General features: G+C 42.3%; 2 protein-coding genes across 5 annotated transcripts in view; both read left to right on the plus strand.

Moving 5' to 3' along the window:
• PIP5K1B (phosphatidylinositol-4-phosphate 5-kinase type 1 beta) overlaps positions 1 to 21,814 on the plus strand; it is a 283,009-nt gene that overhangs the window by 65,358 nt on the left and 195,837 nt on the right. The gene's annotated exons all lie outside the window — the stretch shown is intronic.
• On the plus strand, positions 125 to 6,340 carry PABIR1 (PP2A Aalpha (PPP2R1A) and B55A (PPP2R2A) interacting phosphatase regulator 1). Its single transcript, XM_081067720.1, has one exon. It carries the CDS (start codon positions 246 to 248, stop codon positions 1,098 to 1,100), a length of 855 nt encoding a protein of 284 aa, XP_080923846.1. The 5' UTR covers positions 125 to 245; the 3' UTR covers positions 1,101 to 6,340.

Raw genomic sequence — 21,814 nt, forward strand, 5'->3', positions numbered from 1 at the left:
CCGAATGACTAGATGTCCCGCTGCGCCTCCCCCCGCCCCCTAGGCCTGCGGCGCATCTGTGACGCATGAACTTGGCGCCGCGAGAGCGCGCGCAGGACGCCTGCGCGAAGGGGCACGCATGCGCAGAGGGAGGAGCCCGCTGACAGATTCTCGGCGGCGGCGGCGGCGGCGGCGGCCCTGGGCTGCGGGGAATGGGAGCCCTAGGTGTCTGACTGAGCACCGCCCCCGCCTCCCTGCCCCCCGACATGGCTCAGGAGAAGATGGAACTAGACCTGGAGCTGCCTTCGGGTACGGGCGGGAGCCCGGCGGAGGGCGGCGGCGGCGGGGGCCTGCGGAGGTCTAATAGCGCCCCCCTGATCCACGGCCTCAGTGACACTTCCCCGGTGTTCCAGGCCGAGGCGCCGAGCGCCAGGCGGAACAGCACGACGTTCCCGAGCCGCCACGGCCTGCTGCTCCCGGCCTCCCCGGTCCGCATGCACAGCAGCCGCCTGCACCAGATCAAACAGGAGGAGGGCATGGACTTGATCAACCGAGAGACGGTCCACGAGCGCGAGGTGCAGAACGCAATGCAGATAAGCCACTCCTGGGAGGAGAGTTTCAGTCTGAGTGACAACGACGTGGAGAAATCCGCCTCCCCGAAGCGCATCGACTTCATCCCGGTGTCACCGGCGCCGTCCCCCACCCGGGGGATTGGGAAGCAGTGTTTCTCGCCGTCCTTGCAGAGTTTTGTGAGTAGCAATGGATTGCCTCCGAGTCCCATTCCCAGCCCCACGACCCGGTTCACTACCCGGAGAAGCCAGAGCCCCATTAATTGCATTAGACCAAGTGTTCTTGGACCATTGAAAAGAAAATGTGAAATGGAAACTGAGTACCAGCCAAAGAGATTTTTCCAGGGCATCACCGCCATGCTCCCGTCGGACGTGGCACAGGTGTCAGACGCCGGGGTGTGTGGGTCTTCCGATGCCCTGGATGGAAACGGCAGCAGGGCCGGGTCTTCTTGTAACTCACCAGCGAAAGTCAGCACTACCACCGACTCGCCGGCGTCGCCTGCCCAGGCGGCCTCTCCATTTATTCCAGTAGATGAACTTGCATCTAAGTGATCCATCCACCCACCCACCCCGAGACTGTCTTACTTTTGCAACGGAGAGAAAAATCGGTTGGAGCAAGCCCTGAACTCTTGTCGATGACTTGGAGGCTCTTTCCTATTTGACCCTTTTCCTTTTTTGGAATTTCCTGAAATGTTGTTAATTCTAGAGAACTCTTCATGTCAGGTTCCTGCGGACGCCCTTGAATCCAGTGTAGTAATATTTTCAGACGTTTTCCCAATAAGTGTGTTGAAGCATACATCTTTACGCTGCTAATATGTCTAAATACATATGTTATCCCTTGATTTTTTTAAAGATAATTGAGAGCTCTATTTATTTATGGGATTTTTAAGTTCTGATGCAAATATACATGTTGAATTAATCAGCATAGTAAACTGTTTTAAAATTCCATACTTCATGCCCACACTAATTTTTAATGTTATTTTTAGTGGTTGCTAATTTCTGTTTGATAAAGAACAATAACTTACCTATTTACAGCTATTTTTAAAATATGTTAGTTATAACATATCGATCCAGTGGTTGTCTGTTTTATCCAGGAATCCTTGGATATTTAATTTCTGGGTACAGAAATGGATGGGAGGGGGAATGATAAAAGAACAAAATATAAACGTTTGCAAGAAATCTTTTAAAATTAAACATATAAAAGTAAACATATTTAAGAAAAACATTTTCAAATGAAATTTAATAGTAATTCTAGTAAGTTGTATAACCACTATACAGAAAATGATTTTTTTGTGTGTTTACCAGCAAGTGCATTTTCTTGAGCATAATCCTAAAGTAAGTGGACAGTGCCTTGCAGCCTTAGTCCACCGCACATAGGCTGAGGCCAGGTTCTTTGTACCACTGCAAGCTTAAAAGTTTTTTAAATCCAGAAAATGTGTGGGAAGCCCTGTTGAACTTCCACAGAGCATCCAGGCAGATAAAATGCTCATCACTCATTAATATGCTTTAAAAATATCCAATCGTGCCTCAGTGAAAATCCTTGCCAACGAGAAGCCAGAGTAATTTTTGGCTGCTTTCTTTGCTCTGCCCATCTGTCACTTTCCTGGTTTTCCCTGGCTCAGGAAGGAAGCAGCTGTTTCCTTGCCAACAGGTCCTTCCTCTCCACCTCCCACCAACGTAGGGCATCATCGCTTAGACAAAGGTACAGTGTCATTCGGATTTCTGACAGTGAGCAACAACACGGCTGAGTTGTTGCAGGAACCTCTGTGGTGAAAGCTGCAGCTGGAGTTGACTGCTTTGGGGATGTCAGTTAATTAAGGGTCAAAGACTTGCAGGAGAAAAATCACTGAAGAGTCACATAAGTGAATCACTATTTGACGTAGGTTTTCTTAAAGGTAGAATTGTGAAATGTTCTGTTCTTTGCCGTTTACAATTAAGACTGAAAATATTTAGTGACACATTTTTCGACCTTATACTTCCTATATCATCCTTAACTAGATAGAAAGAAAGACAGGGGAAAAAATAAAAGACTAAAAGAGAGACCAAGAGAAAAAGCTCTGGCTTTAAGTTACAGTCAACAGAGATTTAACAATTACATGGATTTTTCACAACTATGAGAATAAGTGGAACTGGTCTTTTCACAACTATGAGAATAAATGGAACTGGTCAACTTTTAACAGTTGCCTCAAGAATTCACTGACGTTACATTGAGGGTAAGATCGTGTGCAGAGGCTTAAACTTCTCTTTTGGGGAATAGTGTTCGTGTACCCTGGTCCTGCTCTTGTTCCTCAAATCAAACCTGTACGCCCAGTGCCCTGCGGGACACCTTGACCTAGAGGTACTTTACTCTCTGCATCTCTAAAGCAAAATGTATTGTCCTCATGGAACCAGCTCTTGAATTAACTTAAATCGATGTCATCACTATCTAAGTTCCTAAACCAGAAACCCTGGGAAGCATCCTTGACTTTCCCTTTTCCGTATCTGTCATGTTCGACTTGATCACCAAGCTCTGTCTACTTCTGAAACGAATCTCAAATCTTTCCTGTATCTCTATTGCCCCTGATTTAGCTTAAGTTCTGGCCTAAGTGATCTCCCAGCCTGTTCTCTTGCCTCCCTTTTGGCCCACTCTTCACACTGCTTTTAAAATGATCTTTCTAAAATATAAACTCACTTGCTTAAAAACTTTATATGCTTCACCATTTCCTACAGTTTAAGGAATGCTGTCTTTAGCCTGGCACATAAATTCTTTCATGAATTGGCCGTACTCCAATACGGCTTGTAGCCTCTGCTCATCCTGTCTCAATACATACCCTTCGTTCTACTCTGCAAAGGCTAGACTACTTGATGCTTAAACCTACCATGTACTTTCATGTGTTTGTACCTTTGGATACATTGTTCCTTCTTAAAATGCCATTTCTATCCTTTTCAGCCAGGCAAATGCTGATTCTTTTTATTGCATGTGAATTTAACTATGAAATTATATATACCTGCTGATTATAAAATATTTAAACAATGCAGATGTCTGTACAGTAAAAAAATGGATTTGCTTTTTACTATGTAAAATTTATCTTCCATTCCTGTAGGTAATTTCTGTCAATAAGACTGTATATATTGTATAAGATGTGTACTCCACACCTCCGTGTATGTACAGAGGGTGCCAAAAAAATTTATACACATTTTAAGAAAGGAAAAATCTATTAAAATTGTAATACTCAATATATACCGATAATAAAAGATTAATACAAGTCACGTTTGACTTCTGCAATTACAAGAGGTGCTCAAAGTGGTTACCATCAGCGTCCGGACACTTCTGATTGAGGCAAACTGCTGCTTGTGCAACGCTGACCCAAGTGTCCACTTGTATACAGGTTTTTGGCACCCCCTGTATGTATATAAATTCAGAAAACCAACATGTCATTTACACCTCTTTTCCTTTCTTTCCCCCATATCTGTTCGTTCTTCAAATCTTACTGATTTTATCTTCTAGAATCTGTCTGTTGTGCATTCATCTCTACTGCCACCCTGATGCAGTCTACCATCATTTCCCTCTTAGGCTTCTGAAGCAGCCTTCTAATGCCCATTTTTGTCCCCTTCACATTTGCTCTCGTTGGCTATTCTCCATACAGCAACTAGAGTAATCCTTTAAAAACTGCAGCTCTAATCCTTCCATCTCCCAGCTTTCAGGCTTTTCATTGCTTTTTGTCGTTCTGGTATACCAAAATCTATCAATTCTGGCCCAGAAGGCGCTATGGGACCTGGTCCCTGCCTCTCCCTCTCCTTGTTTTCAGTGCTCCACCTTCACTGGTTTGCTTGCTTGTTAAATCATGTTCTCTCCTATTTTAGGTCCTTTTGCCAGATCATTTTCCTTGAAGGTACAGAGAAACCTTTATTTCTGTAAGCTTATTTTTCTATGTAGGTGGTAAGTTTTAAATCAGATGAGTCTCTGTAAGTTTATATAGACAATTTACATTATTATATTATTGTTCATAACATCAGCCAGTACTCTGTAGAATGTAAGGACTTAGCTCATGTGTGAATTATCCTTCAAAAAACTTTTTTATGGTATTAGTATTGCTAATCTATAAACTTTGTGCGGGAAGTCCCAAAGCACATATAGACATTAAGTTAAGTATAGTTTGTCACATGTAACAAACCACTGTGGTATATTTCCCTTTATTATGCTTATTAAAAAACAATGTAAATGGAAAAAATAATCACTGGTCACCAAATCTGCAACTGCTGGATGTCAGGAACTTTAAGCATCCTTAAAAGATTGATTGTAAGCAAGAATAACCTCTATCAAGTTGCCTTCCAGCGGTTTCCATTTATCAGTGGAGGCAGTTCCATACGTACAGCAAGAGACTGTTCTTAGATATTTGCAGTAAAATGGGGAAAGGTCAAGGCTTATAAGGAAAACAGGACTGAGAATGCTTTTCTTATGGGCATGTTTCTAGATGGGTAGAAAAAGTTTGAAGATCCAAGAGAAGTGGGAAATGGGAATAGCTGCCAGAACAACAAACCAAAGATGATGATATCACCGACATTTCCTGGGCAGCATCAGAGAATAGAAGAGCTGGTCTTGGAAAGAGGTCTGGAAGCTTTTTTTCTTTTCTTTTTTCTCTTTTCTTTCCTTTCTTTTCTTTAATTTTCTTTTTTCTTTTCTTTCTTTTCTTTTCTTTTTTTGAAACAGAAAAGAGAGTGAAACAGCTAGGCAAAGATATCAGTAAATGATTTACTGTTGGAGAAGTTAGGGACGTTGAGGAAGATACATGAAAAATGAAAAGCATTTGTATTTGATGGCTACTATTTTCCAATTATGGAGGAATCTAGAATAATTGAGGGTGGGGCAAGAGTAGATTTGGAATCTTCAGTGAAATAAAAGTTTAATATTGCCTCTGAGACTCTGTAAAGGAGTGACAGGGTGAGGAGATTTATTAAGCCGCATTGGATGCCAGGTTGCAGTTGGATGGCAGGTGCAAAAGTGGATTGGACTGACCTAGGTTTGGGAATTGGTTAAGTAGGTACTAGGTAAAGTCCAGTGTGTGAAGCAGTTAAGGATTCTGCTGCAAGTGGAGCTGAATGATTGGCCCAGGCCTTGGGGATGGTAAGTCAACAGTGGGTTATGGACTAGGCCATTTTTCTCAGGGGCTTACATTACAGTCAGTCTTGACAAGTCTGCAGAAAATCTGATCTCACTGCAGAAATCTCACTTTAGCAGTTTCACCCATGTTTTTCATGGCTAATTTTGTTAGTTAGAAAATCAATCTAAATCAGCAAGTCTTGAGTTCCACTTATTTAATAAAAAAATATTTTTGAGTCCGTTTGCTCACAATAGCCAAGACAGTTCTTTATGCATTCCATAACTTGCCATCGAAGTAAAACTTTTCTTAAAAGTGAAAATGACTTTTATATTTAAAAAAATTATAAAGTGCTTGCTGTGTGTCAGGCACTGTTCTAGGTGCTAAACAAATGTGTTATTTCATTTCATCTTCATCGTCTGAGATAAGTACTATTATTATCCTCATTTTATGAGGAAATGGAGGCACAGAGAGGTTAAGTAACCTCAGGATTCCACAACAGCGGTAGGCAGTGTATTGTAGTGGTTAAGACCACAGACCGGAGCCAGTGGCTGTGGTAAGGATGAAATGGGTCACTCTATGTGAAACCCTTACAGCAATGCTGGGCAGTTTCTGTAGAAGTGTTAACTGTCACTATTATCGTGGTGGTGGTTGTCATTGTCATGGAGTGTGGACTTCCTAAGGAATCTTTATCATTCCTGACTGATGGCACTCCTACTGTCACACTCCGTCACATTATACTCTCTACCCTCTAAGGCAGCCTGTCCTTTTCTGAGCTGATTGTGTTGAATGTTAGAGAGTCTTTCTTATACTGAGCAGACATTTCCCTCTGTATCTCCACCATTTAATTCAAGTCCAGCTCTCTGGAAAATGCAAAACAAGCCTCATCTCTCTTTGTTAGATGATAGCCTTCCCTTCACAGATCAGAAACACTGATTGTTGTGTAAGTATCTGGATCAGAGAAATCTTAAGCAGCTTTTTCAGTGTACGTCCTCTGTAAAATAGGTCTGTCACTGCTTGGCAGCCAGGGTTTTCACAAGATTGTGTTCTCTTTAAGAATGTTGGCTCTCCCTACTGGGAAAGCAAGAGATGGTTTAATAACATGAACCATTGCCAATAATAATAATAATTAGCACTAGTATTTATTGAGCATTCATTATCACCCAGACACTATTTTCAGTGCTTTGCATGTATGAGTTCATTTAATCCTCATGGTACTACTGGGGGGTAGGTGCCCTGATGATTTCCATGAACACATAAGAAAACCTAAGACATTTTTGTGAGTCTCTAATACTTTTTTTCCTTTTGAATTGAGGTCCTCTTTGTCTTTTCCTTATGAAAGACTTTTTTTTTTTTAAATTTGAGACAAAGCCTATTTTCCAGCTTGCTAATGCTGCTGCCTCTATTTTGAATCAAGCAACATGTTTGTAAAAATGATGGTTTTAGACATTATTACCATGGAGAGGAAGCTATCAGGAACATTGTTTTCCTTAGTAATAGGTAAAAAAATATTAACGTGGTACAGAAGGAAATCAGGCTTCACATATTTTTTTTTAACTGATTTGCTCTTTGAAATAAGAAATTCAAAAACCACCGATTTCAGATTTGTATTTATTTTGCTTTAAAATATGTATACTGTGTATGCTTTCTTATATTTGAGTTGTACAGGGTCCTTGGTTGTCCTTAGATTACCATCATTCCTAGGGGAACAAAAGCAAGAACCATTTGGACACTACCCTCCCCCCCACCACCAAAAGAAAACCCCTGTGTGTTAAAAATGTATCATTTTTTAGAGGAAAAGTAACAACAGAATTTAAAGAATGATCCAAAACTTTTTATTACCTAAATAATAACAAGCTTGCCTTCTTTCTCAATAAGAAGCTCTTTTTCCCAGAGGTAGAGATTTAAATATAGAGCAATTGGGCAATCCTTGAGAAACTATTATTGTTTTAACTTTACTTGTAAAAAGTTCCTTCACAGTTGAGTGAAAGGACCCGAAAAGGAAAACCCCTTTGAACACATTTTATGAATTGGTGTTTAGATTTCAAGTTTTCCTGTGTCATATGCCTTCATGAGACATTTTGAAACAAACAAATCAAAAGCTATTTGTTCCAAAAGGTTAGTATCATTTTTGGAAATTCAATAAATATTTTTAAATGACCTCAAAAGTGACTTTTAGTTCTATATATGGCTCAAGAAAATAATTTCATAACAGAGAGATTAGGCAGAAAACAAATACTTGAGTCTTGTGCATGTACAAACAAAGGTACACTCACATATGTGTACACACACACACACACACACACACACACACACACACGCTGTTGGCAAGAGTATGTTGTGCTTTGATTTTCATCAACTTTCCAAATTCCATGTGCTGCCCTGCAAGAAAAATAAGTATTTGGTTCTGGGACCTAGGATTTCTTTGTGCCTGATTTCTATTTCTCCTTTTGAACGTCTGGAGTAAATACTTGGAGAGATGTGAAAATCAATCATTAACAAATTCTAAGGCAGTATGACCGAAACTAGAGAACAGAGAACCTATTGCTTTTATTTACCTGTAAAAGTTCAGTTCTATTTCAATGCCAGGAATATTCTGGTTCTTTTCCAATTGCCTAAAATGGCCTTCCAAACCAAACTAAATCTAAGGCTTGACTAGCAAGGCATGTTGTGAAAGAAGACAATTGAGAAAAAAAGATCTTTTGTGCCCTCACAAAGTAAAATGGTTGGTTGAAGTAACTATTCCTGTGATTCAGGCAATTCCTCCCCCATGCTTTAAGGACAAAGAATGATTTTACTGTTGCAATACCAGGAAGATTGCTGGAACTCCAAAGTGACAAGTTACTATTGAGTGTTGGTATATCTTTTGGAAAGAAAAATATGAGATATTCAGGAGGGAATGGGAGCGGGGAGATGATGGATGGTTAGGGTATTTCCTTTGGCATGTGAGCCCTCTCTCACGCTATCATTGCGAGCTCCCCATTGAGAAGAGTGACACTGATGGTGGTTTTCTTCATTTGGGATTTGGAGTTGAATCAGGATGTGTTTGAGAATTTGAGTGCTTTCCCTTAATTTCTCTTCCCCTGGATCTTCTAAAAAGTGGTAAATAATATGATAATTGCCAAGTTACTTTGAGTGAAGAATTACAAGTCTTAGAAGTCTTTACCAGTTTGTAGCAGTTTTCTAACTCTAAATTAAAATTCTATACCTATCTGTATGGTCTTTCTCAAGGGTCCATTTTACTGTATTACTTGCTACCAGATATTTCTAAAATGCAAACCTGAAATGCAACTTTGATCGCAACCCCTTAACTTCAGGCTTAAATCAAATCATGCATTATGAGTGAAAAAGACCTCTCTGCCTCCACATGTCCCCTGAATTCCAGGACGGGTCACACTGAGTGACCTGAGGTTGCAAGAGAATGGAGTCATCAGGTGTGTCTGTGGCAGCTGGCAATTTAGATGAGGGCTGATCACTGAGCAGTGGATTTAGTAACACGTAAGTTACAGGTCACCTTGGTGAGAGTCATTTCATTTAATTCCCCTTTTCTGGCTATGCTTTGATGAGCTGTTTCCTCTGCTTAGAATGACTCTTTCTTCCTCCTCCTCTAGAGTCCCTACCAACTTTCTTTACTTAACTAATTCTACCCAAGGAGTACAACTTCTGGAGAGCGTTTCCTGACGGCCCCTGCCTCTCCAGCACTGGTCAGTTAGATGGCTTTCTTCAGTGATCCTGTTATATCCAGGGCTTCCTTCTATAAGGGCAGTCAACAGGCTGAATTGTTTTGTGTGATTTCTTGTCTCTTTGCCCTATGCAAAAACAGCCTCAGTCTTTTACTTCTATCCCTAGTGCCTCTGCATAGCATATTGTAGTTGCTCAAATTTATTTTGGGTGGATGATTAATGGATGAATAAATGCAAAAGGCACAGACTATTTTTAAGAGAAAGGAATGTAGTAAGATTTTTAGTGGAACAAATCCAGTCACATGGCTGGGCTCTTCGTGGCTCGCTGAGACTGGAAATTCATTCATTAAGCAATTTTGATTTGAGCACCTATTATACGCCCCACACTGGCTAGTCTCATAGGATAAATCAGTGTGCAAAACAAAGACTCCCACCCTCATAGAGCACACACTCTACTTGTATTCTGACAAGGTAAATGGAGGGGTGACAATAAACATAACAGTGAAGTAAAGTACGTAATATACAGAGTGAAGAATAGCAGTGAGGTCGAAATGGCCGGAGTAGAGTTACTGAAGGGAAAAATAGTTAGAGGGGGCTTGGAAAGGTGGGCAGGAGTGGGGGTTGTTGCAAACACGGATGACATAGGGCCTTGTGTGCCATTGAAGGGTGTTGGCTTTGGTCATGAGAGATGGAAAGCCATTGCAGGGATTTGGTCATAGAAGTGATATGATCTGTCTTAGATTTTAAGGGGAACATTCTTGCTGTGTGGACAACAGTGAGGGGCAGGGGTGGAAGCAGGGGGACCAATTAAGGAGGCTCTTCATTCTGAGTAAGAGATGATGGTGGATTGGATGAGGGTGGTAGCAGTGGAAAGGTGGGGGAAGGGAGAGTGGTTAAATTCTAAATTATTTTGAAGGTAGAACCAACAGATTTTGCTCACAGATTTAAGGTGGGCACGAGAGAAAGGATAAGGATAATTCCAAGATTTTAGGCCTGATGAGTAACTGGACGGATAGAGTTGCCATCAACTGAAATGTGGAAATCTGTTGGTGAAGTAAGATGTTTGTTTGTTTGTTTGTTTGTTTGAGGGTGTGATGGGTGGAGGGCTTTAGGACCTCAATTGGGGATAGGTTTAATGATCCTAACTAGACATTCAAGTGAAGATGTCAAGTAAGCAACTAGTTAAGTTCAGGAAAGAGGGATGGGCTGGAAATACACGTATATTTGGGAGCTGGCTGCCTGTGGATGGTATTTAAAGTCAAGAGAATACAGGAGATCAGTAAGGGCCAGGTGACTGTGTCTAGAAGAATAAGAATTGAACCATGGGGCACTCACTTTCTGACATTAAGAGGTTAGGAAAAAGACAATGAGAAGGAGCAACCAGGGAGGTAGGAAAACCAAGGGAGTGCAGTATCATAGAAAGTATGTGAAGAAAATGTATGAAAGAGGATGAAATCCTCAGGTGTGTCTGTGGCAGCTGGCAAGTTAGATGAAGGCTGATCATGGAGCAGGTGGATTTAGTAACATGTAAGTTACAGATACCTTGGTGAGAGTCATTTCTTCGGAGTGGTAGGGTGGAAGCCTGATTAGAGTAGGCTCAAGAGAGAATGGATGAACAGAACTGGAGACAGCCAGATGGCTGTAAAAAGACTGGGCTCTTTTAGATCATTAAGAATAAAGAAGAACTCAAAGTAAAAGATCATCCCCCTTCCGTTCTTATTGGTAAATGGTTATTAAGGATTTCACAAGACATATCCTTTTATATACATAAGATTGTAGTTTGGGAAAAAACCAAGGCCAAATAAAACATTTCTCTCCTGATTTTTTTTTTTTTTTTTTTTTTTTTTTTTTTTTTTTGCATTACTGCGAGGGGGAAAATCCATAAGTAAATGTTTTTATGCCAAACATGAGTAAACTGTTAAAGCCAAGGACTTACTGATTCACTTCCTTCATGAAATCGTCTGGTTCATTTTATTCCCTTGTCACCTTTTTTTCTCTTGATGGCTTTTTTCCACTTAGAAATTGAAATTTAATTCCACACCCATGACACAATTATTTCTGTAAGTTTGGCCCAGTTTCTTAACCCAGAGACATTTTCCTCTCCGGTGAGTGCTGTTGAATTTTTTAAAAAGTAGTTCGTTGTCGTCTTAGGTTTTATTTAGGGACAGATTGTTGTTGTTGTTGTTGTTTCCTTATTCCTTTTTAAAATTATCGCTGAATGGCAGGAGAGGGGAGCACCAGTAATAATAAGAAAGAAAGAATGCTTTCGTCACTTTGAATTGCTCAGGTTTCATTCTAATCATAAAATATTGTCAAGTTTATTCTTGTGGGTTGCTCAGTCTACCCCAGTCCTTTATAGAAGGGACTCAAGGACAGCCAAGCCATATTTGTACCCAGGAGGGGAGAATGCCTTCTCCTGGAACTACCTCTCTCTCCTGATACTGCATTTTCTCTTTCAAGACCCCAGTAAGTGCTGCTCACTCCACGAGCCTCCTCTGCATCTCCATCTCTAGGTAGTATTGCTTTCCTCTGAATCTCTGAATCCTGGTGCTACATGCTGCCGTGGCCCTTAATATTGTTGTTTGGTTGTGGGGGTGGGGGGATCTTGGGAAGAGGGTAATATAATGTAAGGGTTAAAAGCACAGCCACTGCAGACTTGTAGAACTGCATTCCAGACCTAGCCTTCCCACTCCCCAGCTTTGTGATTTTTAAGCAAATGAATCTTTGTGTGCCTTTGTCTTTTCAACTGTTAAATGGGAGTGGTTCCCATCACAAAAGTAGTGAGGATGAGAGGGCCTAAAGCTTGTAAATGTGTTTATCAGAAAACTGGTAGCTTGAATAAATGGAATCCTGGAAAATATATATAACATATAAAATAATCCCCTATTTTTAGGGCAGATTTCCTGAAAGAAAAGGACAGTGGCTTATGTAGCTTTCCTAAAAGCAGTTCTTATCTATAGAAAGAACTCAGTGTTTCTTAATGATGATCGATAAGTGCTTGGGAAACATGGAATGTTTGCTCATGGAAACTGTGATATGCTCGTCATCATAATGTATTTCATTGTTGCACATTAGTGAGTGTTTCAGGCTTTAAAAAATCTTTCAGACTAAAACTCACACCATGCACAGTCTAGGGAAAAGATGTTGCCACTTTGATGATGCATAAAGTCAGTAGGTTTTCGTTTTTGTTTTCCCAACACTCATGAAAATTGCTGGAGTTTTTCCCTCTCATTCACAATTCACAGCCCAGAATACAGAAATCTGCATTAACTTCAACACAATCCATCAAATTCCGTATAATTAGGAGAGGAGCTTAGATGACATTTATTTTTAGTAACCTTTTATAAGCCATGTATTTTAATAACGTGAAAAAATATTAGAAGAACTAAATAGGCTAAAACAAACAAATTACATTTTCTAATGAGAAAAGCAAAAAGATAGGTTGATGTTTAGAAACTTTAGAAAATTCCTGTAAGCAAAAAGAAGAACACATTGAGATGCCACTATTTGCACTCCCATGTATATGGTTCCAGGATTTTTCTGTGATTAAATATGCATATGTAATGTTCACACAAAAATGGCATCATACTGTACAGTCAGCTCCATAAACTGCTTTTTTCCATGTAATTAAGTGAATGTTTTAAATATACTTCCGCACCATTTTACTCAATATGGCTGCACCATATTATTGTTCAGCAACTGTTTGAAGCTCTTTAGCATCTTTACCTTTTTTTTCCTCAATTACAAACAGTGTTCTGATGTACATCTGAACAACTTATAATATTTCAAGACCACAAACTTCTCTTGGACTTGCTAATATAAAATAGCTGTCATGTGAATTTCAATTCAATTTCATCCATTTTTAAAAACATTCTTTTCCAAGTCAGTTTTGAATGATTTATTTGATGGTCACATTTGGAACTCCTGTGTGTGACTAAACAGAAAAAGTGCAGTTCTCTGAATCTAAAATAATGTGTAGCTTAGATTTTATTCATGAGTCTAAAACAGCTTTTTCCACATTTGATCCACGCTAGAGAATGCTGGTAATGTCATCAGTAAAATGTTGTCCTGAAGTCTTTATCTCCTTTACTATATTGATTTGTAAGTCAAGCTTAGTGAGGCCACCAGTAGGTCAGTTATTATTGTTGTCATTTCAGTGGAAGGAAGGCTGGAACATGGCAGTGCTGGGGAGCGGGGTGATAGAAAAGGAAGCTAGAGTTAGATATCTACCCCACAGACTGGAGGTCACCACCATTTCCATTTTTTCATAGATATGGCATCTTGAGATCCCATATTTTCATCGTCAAGATATCAAACGTTGCCTGCAGCTGCCCATGGAAACATCTCAGAAGTCTTGACATTAGAAGCAGCATATTTTTGTTTTATGCACCTAGAAATGACAAAAATTCTTTACGACATCATGTTTATCCATATTAGGGTTATAAAATATGGTTATCAAAATTATAGATGTTAAGAGAAGGAATAATAGAGATGACTTAATCATTCATTTTTGTAATAAATGTCTGTCCCATACCTAAAAATACACCAGGCATTGTGCTAAGGGCTGCTGTTACACAGTGAGCGAGGCGTTAAGCTGCTCCGGGTCGGGTACACATACAAATGAAAAACCAACAGTGCGCTGTAGTAATTTGTTGCAATATGTAATAGACATATTTCCAAGATGCTACAGGAATCCAGAGGAAGGAAGTAACAAAGGTGTTTTTAGGAGACGTGACTCTTTAGCAGGTTGATAAGTGAACAGACATTCTCTAAGGAGGTGAGGGGACTGTAAAAAGTGTCATGAAAGTGTGCAAAAGGCAGAGTGTATTCTAGGAATTTCCAGCAAGCAAGAATTGCAGTGTTCATTTAAAACAATTCTTGAGTTTAGTTTTTAAATATTTTTTTACGAATTTAATATTTTATTATTTCTCTATATTTCTGGGTTGTTTCTTTTTAATTCACCTAATTGTTTATTTGTTTATTCCTTTTTAGGAAATTAATGTCATTTGATCCTAAAAGAGTAAATGAAATGGACATGGCTTAATAAGGTGTTCTTGTAACTACTTCCAATCTTAATGACAAACTTTTTTCCTGCCTTAGATTTAATAGCTTAGAAATTATGGCTGCAGATTCGCAGAGATAAAAAGATAGGATAGACAAAGAATCAAAGAATATGTAGTTCAAATTATCTGCTGAATTTTTCCTGCCGTTAGTAATATTCCAAAATATAATCGAGATCATTGTACACATCTGTTGAACTTAGCGTTGAAAAAGCCTTGGGCTGTGCATGCTGAGATTTCAAACACTGTAGATTTATAGTGGAAAAGAACCAGACCTTTAGACTAAATAGATATGTTGTAATAAAGCCATAACAATCTTATTTAAATATTTTCCACATTAAATAAGGCATGTAGCACTGTTATGTTACTGCCATGATTTAATTTTAATAAATGAATTTGCATACATGATAGTTTTTAAAAAATTCTCCACATAATAGCCAATGTGAATACTTGGATAATCTATTGGAGCCCATATTTGAATTAAACTTCCTCAAAGTGCATTGATTCCTTCATGAATTTTGAGCTTATTTTATAAACAAAGATTTTTTTTTTTTCGCATTTAGGAAGCCTAAGTAATAAAAATCTGGAGAGTGATAAGTGGAGTGAATTTCTAATATGGTGTAATATTGTTCACTTGGTAACTATATCTCCAGCACCTACTATAGTCCAGACACTGAGCTTTCATGAACAATTTTATGTCTAGTTTCTAATAGACAGGCTAATCCCCTGGCTTCATGGAGTTTATATTATGACAGGGACAACGAGAGAGAGAGAGAGAGAGAGAGAGAGAGAGAGAGAGAGAGAACAGAAATACTGAAGTCATTGCCAGTGAAGTCTGAGCTCTAGCTGAAATTATATTTGAGATGACCATGCTGCTCATCAGTATGTTGGATTTAATAGATTTTGTTAAATAAAAGAGCATTCGGAGTATAACTGATAATACTGACACTATGTTATACATATCCTTTGTTCATCACTCAATTTAGGACACATGCCAGTTTAGGGCACATGAAAATGAATGAACTCCTCCTTGGTGATTCCTCTATTATTCCAAGTGCCTTTGCATGGTATATGAGACCTTCCCTGTAGAACCTTCCAGATTCATGCCAGGCCCCACCCCAACATGTACTCGTTTATATCGACCATGAAAAATAACTGGTACTTTCTAGAAGACACCATGTTGTCTCAAATCCATGCCTTGGCAAATGCTGCTCCTGTGTCCTGGAAACACCCATCCCGGCTTTTTCTACCTCATTCCCTGCAAGTAATCACTTAGGATACTCAGGTAGCATCACTTCCTCAAAAGAGCCTTCCCAGAGTCCAGGCTACATTCCCCTTTCATGTGCCCCCTGAGCTACCTGTATTCACCCCATCTGTGCGCCAGTTACACTGCTTTGTGGCTGCCAATTGGCCCTTCTGGCTTTCAGACTATACTTCTCTTACTCTCAGCAAGAGGATCCCTGCCCTCTTCAAAACCACCTGTTCTGGGTCTTGTACTTGAAAGGGCCCTCCCTCTGGCCTTCCTTTGACTGACCCCCTTCTCCACGGAGGAAGCAGTCTGAGAAACCAAGGGAATGTTCCCAGCTGGATGTTCCCAGCCCATGTACACCTTTACTATGCTACACTTTGTGGAACCAGGACCCCAAATTCCAGAATTCCCTACCCCATACATTACTCTAAATGTGTGTTAAGGGCCTGGGCTTTTTCGCCAAGTCCATCCTCCTGAGGGAGAACCATGGCCCGAGACTACACCATTGGGCATGAAGGATGGTGAGTGCTGTCTGCTGGGGTGTCTACACATGTAAGTCCCAGGCCCATTGAGATGAGGAACAGGACTGCAGCAGGGAAGAGAAGGCAGAGGTCCAGGGGTTAGGGGCTAGCCCGTTCTGTCCCAGGACACTGACGAGTCTGAGATTTCTAAATCTGAAGTGATTCCCACAGGGCATTGCTTAGAGGAACTGTGATCCCCAGGGGGCTGGAGGTATGTGTGGGCAGTAGGTGCCCAGTTTAGGCTGGGAATGAGGAGAAACCTCGCAGTATATGGTATGTGGGCCTCCATTTGTTCTCTTGCCCAGACCCTGCATCTATTGGGGGTGGGCCTTTCCCTAGATTGTCAGTGCTCGAGGTTTGGGCCATGCCTTTCCCCCAGCACTGAGCACAGGGCCTGCATGTGCATAGGTGTTCATTCAGTGAAGGAATAAACCAGTTCTCCAAGGATATTCTGGCCTTGGGATGAGTGGGGGGCAGTTTGAACCCCCACTCCTCCCTTGCCGTTGAGAGACCTATCCTACCTAATTGACTGTGGATGGAGTCACTGCTGTGTGTGTGTGTTTCTACAAAGGTGGCCGCTGAAGGGCAGATGAGAGCTGCTTTCCAGCTCACACTCAGCAGCCACACCCTGAACGTGCTGACCAAAACAGCGTTTTCTTTACAGGGTTGAATCTGCCCAGAGAAGATAGCTTTTTCTCATTTTCTATGGAGAAGTGAGTTTTTGCTGAATCAGAAGGGGGTGCTTTTTTTTTTTAAATCATTCAAACAAAGGTGCCCTAACTTTCCCATGGTCATGAGAGGGTAGAAAATTTGGGTACCCAGCTCCAAATTCTCCAATGGAGATACTTAGTTCTCCATTAAGTATCTTAAGTCTTCAAGATACTCAAGCTATACGTGTTCCAAGTGTGAGAATATTTTGAACTATGGTCTCCGAACCTGCATCTCCTTGTTTCCCTTCCCCCAAAAGCCCAGACAGGAAATTTGATCCAGGTCACAGATATCCATGCCATTCCCATTGCTCCCTGGCCTCTCTCAGCCAGCGCCTGCTGCCTCCACATAAATAGATGGTCCATAGGTATTTTAAGCCATTACTTCCCATACTGCTCTGCCTGCCTTCTGATAAGGTGAGTTGAAATTGTGGGGGGGCGGGGGGCGGGAGTAGCATACTGGTGTGTCCCGACCGGCAGGACAATGCAACGTGGGACGAGGGGAAGAAACCTGTTGAGGATGAAAAAAAAAAAAAAGGGGGAGACAGGAGACGCGAAGAATGGAGGCAAGACAGGGATCTGATCAAGCCTCAAAATTTTATTAAGATGGCGGGTTATATATATAGCTATGTCAGATGGGGGTGGGATATGCTATGTCATAGGGTGGCGAGGTACTTGTCGCGGGCTGATAGGCTAGGACAGGGCGATGCCATATGAGGTACAAGGAAATGGGCAGGCTCTGGGTTTGGCGCGCGCGGGCTCTGGGTTTGGCGCGCGCGGGCTCTGGGTTTTGTGACCAGGAAGTTCTGCCTAGGCAAGGCCTGGGGATTTCTATGGCTTCCGACATCTCCTCCCTTTTTGTTTGTTTTAAGGAGGTGGGCCTTGACCGAGTGAGGGAACAGAGGCCTGGTTCCTCCAACGAGCAGAGCTCGTTATTGGATGGTTTTGGGTATCTTTTGTGGAGGAGAGGTAGAGATTTTTTTGATACCAACCTCTATGCAAACCAGGTATGTTCTCAGGAAAGTTAAAGGGAGCCGACCGTTGTGAGTCGAGCCCTTTCCTTGCAAATGCTTTGCTTTGCACTCACCTAGGTGCCCATACCCCTCCCCAACTCGTGGGGGGAGTAGACATACCCTTAGTATTATGCCGTCCCCGTGGGGAGGAAGCCAAGATAGCCTTCTTCGAGGCCGTCCCCTGTTGCTAGCCGCTGATAATGGATTTGGATTGGTTTGGCCAAAACAGCATCGATTTGGTTTTTAATGAGGTCAGTAATGCGCCTAAAAGCCCATGGCCCGAAGGCTATTAAGAGAAGGATGCATAGGAGGGGGCCAAGGGTGGGGAGCAGGTAGGGGAGAAGTCCGTTGAGACCCGTCCAGAGTGGGTTTTCGAAGAGTTCTTTGCGTCTTTTTACTAGGTCCTCTTGTAGTTTTTTGATCTTGTCTCGGACGATCCCAGACTTGTTAGCATAGAAGCAGCAGCGTTCCTGTAAAGCTAAGCAGATACCTCCCTGTTCTGCAGTGAGAAGATCTAGGCCTCGACGGTTTTGTAAGACTACTTCAGCTAAAGAGTCAATCTGATCTTGGAGATCATTGATGGTCCCAGAAAGTGTTTGGACATCATCTATCAGCTGGCGTGATAGTTTATTGTAGGACTGGACTGCAACACCTACTCCCGCGGTACCCGAGGCTATTCCAGCAGTAATTCCTAGCCCTACGAGTAAGGGAATGGCTGTAATAGCACGCTTGTGGCGCCCGGTGGCAAATTCTAGGCTGGGGAGAGGGACAGGTGTGTCTCCTGGGATAATAGAGATATCAGGGAGGAGACTAGCTGAGACACAAAGTCCAGTCCAGTTGGTGGGTAACGTGGTGTAAGCGAGGCTGTTCCCACATATGAAAACTTGTCCAGGGCTAGAACACAAGGTTCCGTTAACTTGAATGATGTCAGAACAGTTAGTAAAAGTGACAAACCCTAGATCTACATCAAAAGTGTTGTTTTGAAATCGTCCCTGATAGCAGGGGGAGGTATTAAATCCTACAGGTTGAACTCTAAGAGGAAGGGAGAGACGGGAACAGTTAGAGATTTGTGTGTTTACTGTGATATTGGAGGGGATTGCAGTAGGTATGGGAGTTCCCATAGTCATGCAAAGCCAGCAGTCCTGGGCAAGAGAAGGGTTGGAATGATTTAAGGCCCAGAAGGTGGATTCGAGAATGTTGTTGGTTTGTGTGTCTAAATCCATATCCCGGGATTTTGGGAGAGCCAAGGGGTGGTAAGTTAAAGGGGGGAATAGGTGGTGGAGTATTTTTTGAATGTGCTCAGTGACAAGAGTCTCTTTTAATATGTCATTTGGCCCTCCGCCATCTGAAATGTGGACAGGCATTTTAGTTGGCCAACAGACTTTATTTCCAATTGTACCACTGCAGCCCGCCTGACTATATTTGTTATTGTCAGAGAGGGAGGTGGAGTCCCAATCGCCTCCGAATGTGGCGGACCTACGTCTCAATAACATGGCTGTGAGATAAGTTTGGTTGTCTGAGCCAGTACAAATTTGGGTGGTTGTGTAGCAGGAAGAATGCATTTGATCAAAATAGCTGCATTCGCTGGGGCAGGGCGGTGGTAGTCCTGCAATGGGGGGAATAATGCGGGGCTTATTGGTACAGGTCCATTGTGTTTCATCTATTCCTAGTCCGAATCCCCCCTTTATATTAGGATTATAGGCGAGGTAGGCTACTTTATTACCGCAATCAGTGGATGCTAAGTATGCTAAATCTACCTGTCCTTGTGGGGCTGGCATTTTCATAGGCTAAATGTTTAACAAAGGCGCTGTCGTTCTCGCCTTCTCCGACCAACCGTTCGGCGGCGTCGGTGAGTCTGCTGATAAACTCACAATATGGCTCCTCGGGGCCCTGACGAATCTTTGCCAGGGAGGTGGTAGCGGAGCCTCTTGGAGGTAGGCGGCGCCACGCCTTGAGACCAGCGTTCTGAATTTGAGCTAACAGCCCCGGGGGAAAAGTTGCCTGGATTTCATTGGTATGATAGGGTTTTTCTCCTAGTAATTTATCCCGAGTCCATGATCTTGTTGTTCTATTTTCACTATTGCGCTGTGCTATCTCTCGGCAGTTTTCTTTAAACTCTGTGTGCCAGAGGACGTGGTCCCCCCCAGAAAGGGTGGCACGAGCTAATTTAAACCAATCATTGGGTGTGAGCCAACGGTCACTGAGACCTTCAAGAATTGCCAAGGTGTAGGGCGCTGTCGGGCCATAAGAGCTTACTGCACCTTTTAAATCTTTAATATGTTTGATGCCTAGCCGGTGATATTTTTGGCCAGTGGGATCATTGGAGTTGGGAGTGTTATCTTCTGGGTCTTCTGTGTCAGAGGCCTCATCGGCCGAGGGGGGATTATGAGAGTCGGGGGGTTCATTGTCAGTCTCTTCCATTGTATCCTCTTGAGAGGGTGGGCCACGGTTTTGGCTGCGGGTAACTGGAAAGGTCATTAGGGTCTTTTTATTAAGTATTGGGCCTTTTTGAGGTTTTTCAGGGTTTTGGTTAGGCATTAAGGTTTTAAGTTCTTTTTCAAGGGCATGCAGCTCCTTTAGGAGTTGCATATGTTCGCGTTTTTGTTGGAGTGTCTCTCTAAGAGAAGAAATTTCTTGGGTTAAAGATATTTTTGCCTGCCTAATGGGATCGGTTAAGGATGGGGTGTTTTGAACTAGGGTGTCTTGAGGGAATAGGGGTGGGTTTGGGTTTAAGACTGGGTTATAGAATGTTGGGAGTTCCTGAGGGGGGACATAAGGGGGAGGGGTATGTATTTTTTGTGAAGGGGCGCGCAAGGTTGGCGCGGCGAGGCCCCAGGGATCTTCTTTTTTATTATAGCGGGCAGCTTGTTCCTCTAAATCTATCTGGTCTCTTGGGGAGAGCTGGTCCTGATTATTAAAGGCCAAAAGGGAAGGGTAGATTTTAGGGGGGTCTTTTAATGGGTGATTCTCTAAGGCAGAGGCTTCCTGATTATCAGCTTGTTTTTTAGGTTCCTCTGGCATGTCTATTGAAACAGATTGGCAGACAGAAGGGGGGCGGGAACTCTCTTTTAGGACTGTTTCCCCTGTCTGTAAGATCTCTCTAACATCTGGGTCTGAGGAATGTATTTTTAGGATATCATTAATCAGATTCCAATATGAGAATGCCGATACAGGGACCTTGTTGGGTCCAAAAACCCGATAGTAATCATTAAAACAGTCTCCAACTCTCTTCCAATATTTTTGATCAATCGTTCCTTCTTGGGGGAACCAGGGGCAGATATCAGAGACAAAACTGAAAAACTCACGTAAATCTTTTTTTCTAGCCTTAACTCTCCGCATCTTGAGAGATTCCTTAATACCCTTAAGGAAGAGTTCATGTGAACTCAACTCCTGTCCCATGTCAATCACCTACTCACCAATCTCTCGTCCTTCGCTGGGCGGCTACTCCAACGTCGGGCAAACTTGGAGTCTTTTCTTACGGGTGAATACCTCGTGAACTCCAAACGAGCCTTTTTACTGCCGAGGGGGCTGTCGAGTCTTGTCCCTTACGGGCTCGAAACAAGCCACACTCGCGCCGGGGAGGCCCTCGAGTCTTGTCCCACGAGTGAAAACTGCGTGGGCTCGAAAGAAGCCAGCCCGTGGAGGCTCAGGGAGGGGGGGGGGGCCGCGGCGGTTTCCAGAGTAGGTGTCCTCATAGAATCTTCGTACCTCGGGCCCCATGTTGGGCGCCAAAATGTCCCGACCGGCAGGACAATGCAACGTGGGACGAGGGGAAGAAACCTGTTGAGGATGAAAAAAAAAAAAAAGGGGGAGACAGGAGACGCGAAGAATGGAGGCAAGACAGGGATCTGATCAAGCCTCAAAATTTTATTAAGATGGCGGGTTATATATATAGCTATGTCAGATGGGGGTGGGATATGCTATGTCATAGGGTGGCGAGGTACTTGTCGCGGGC

Source organism: Rhinolophus hipposideros (genome assembly GCF_964194185.1).
Source record: "Rhinolophus hipposideros genome assembly, chromosome: 11".
Taxonomy (NCBI): Eukaryota; Metazoa; Chordata; class Mammalia; order Chiroptera; family Rhinolophidae; genus Rhinolophus; species Rhinolophus hipposideros.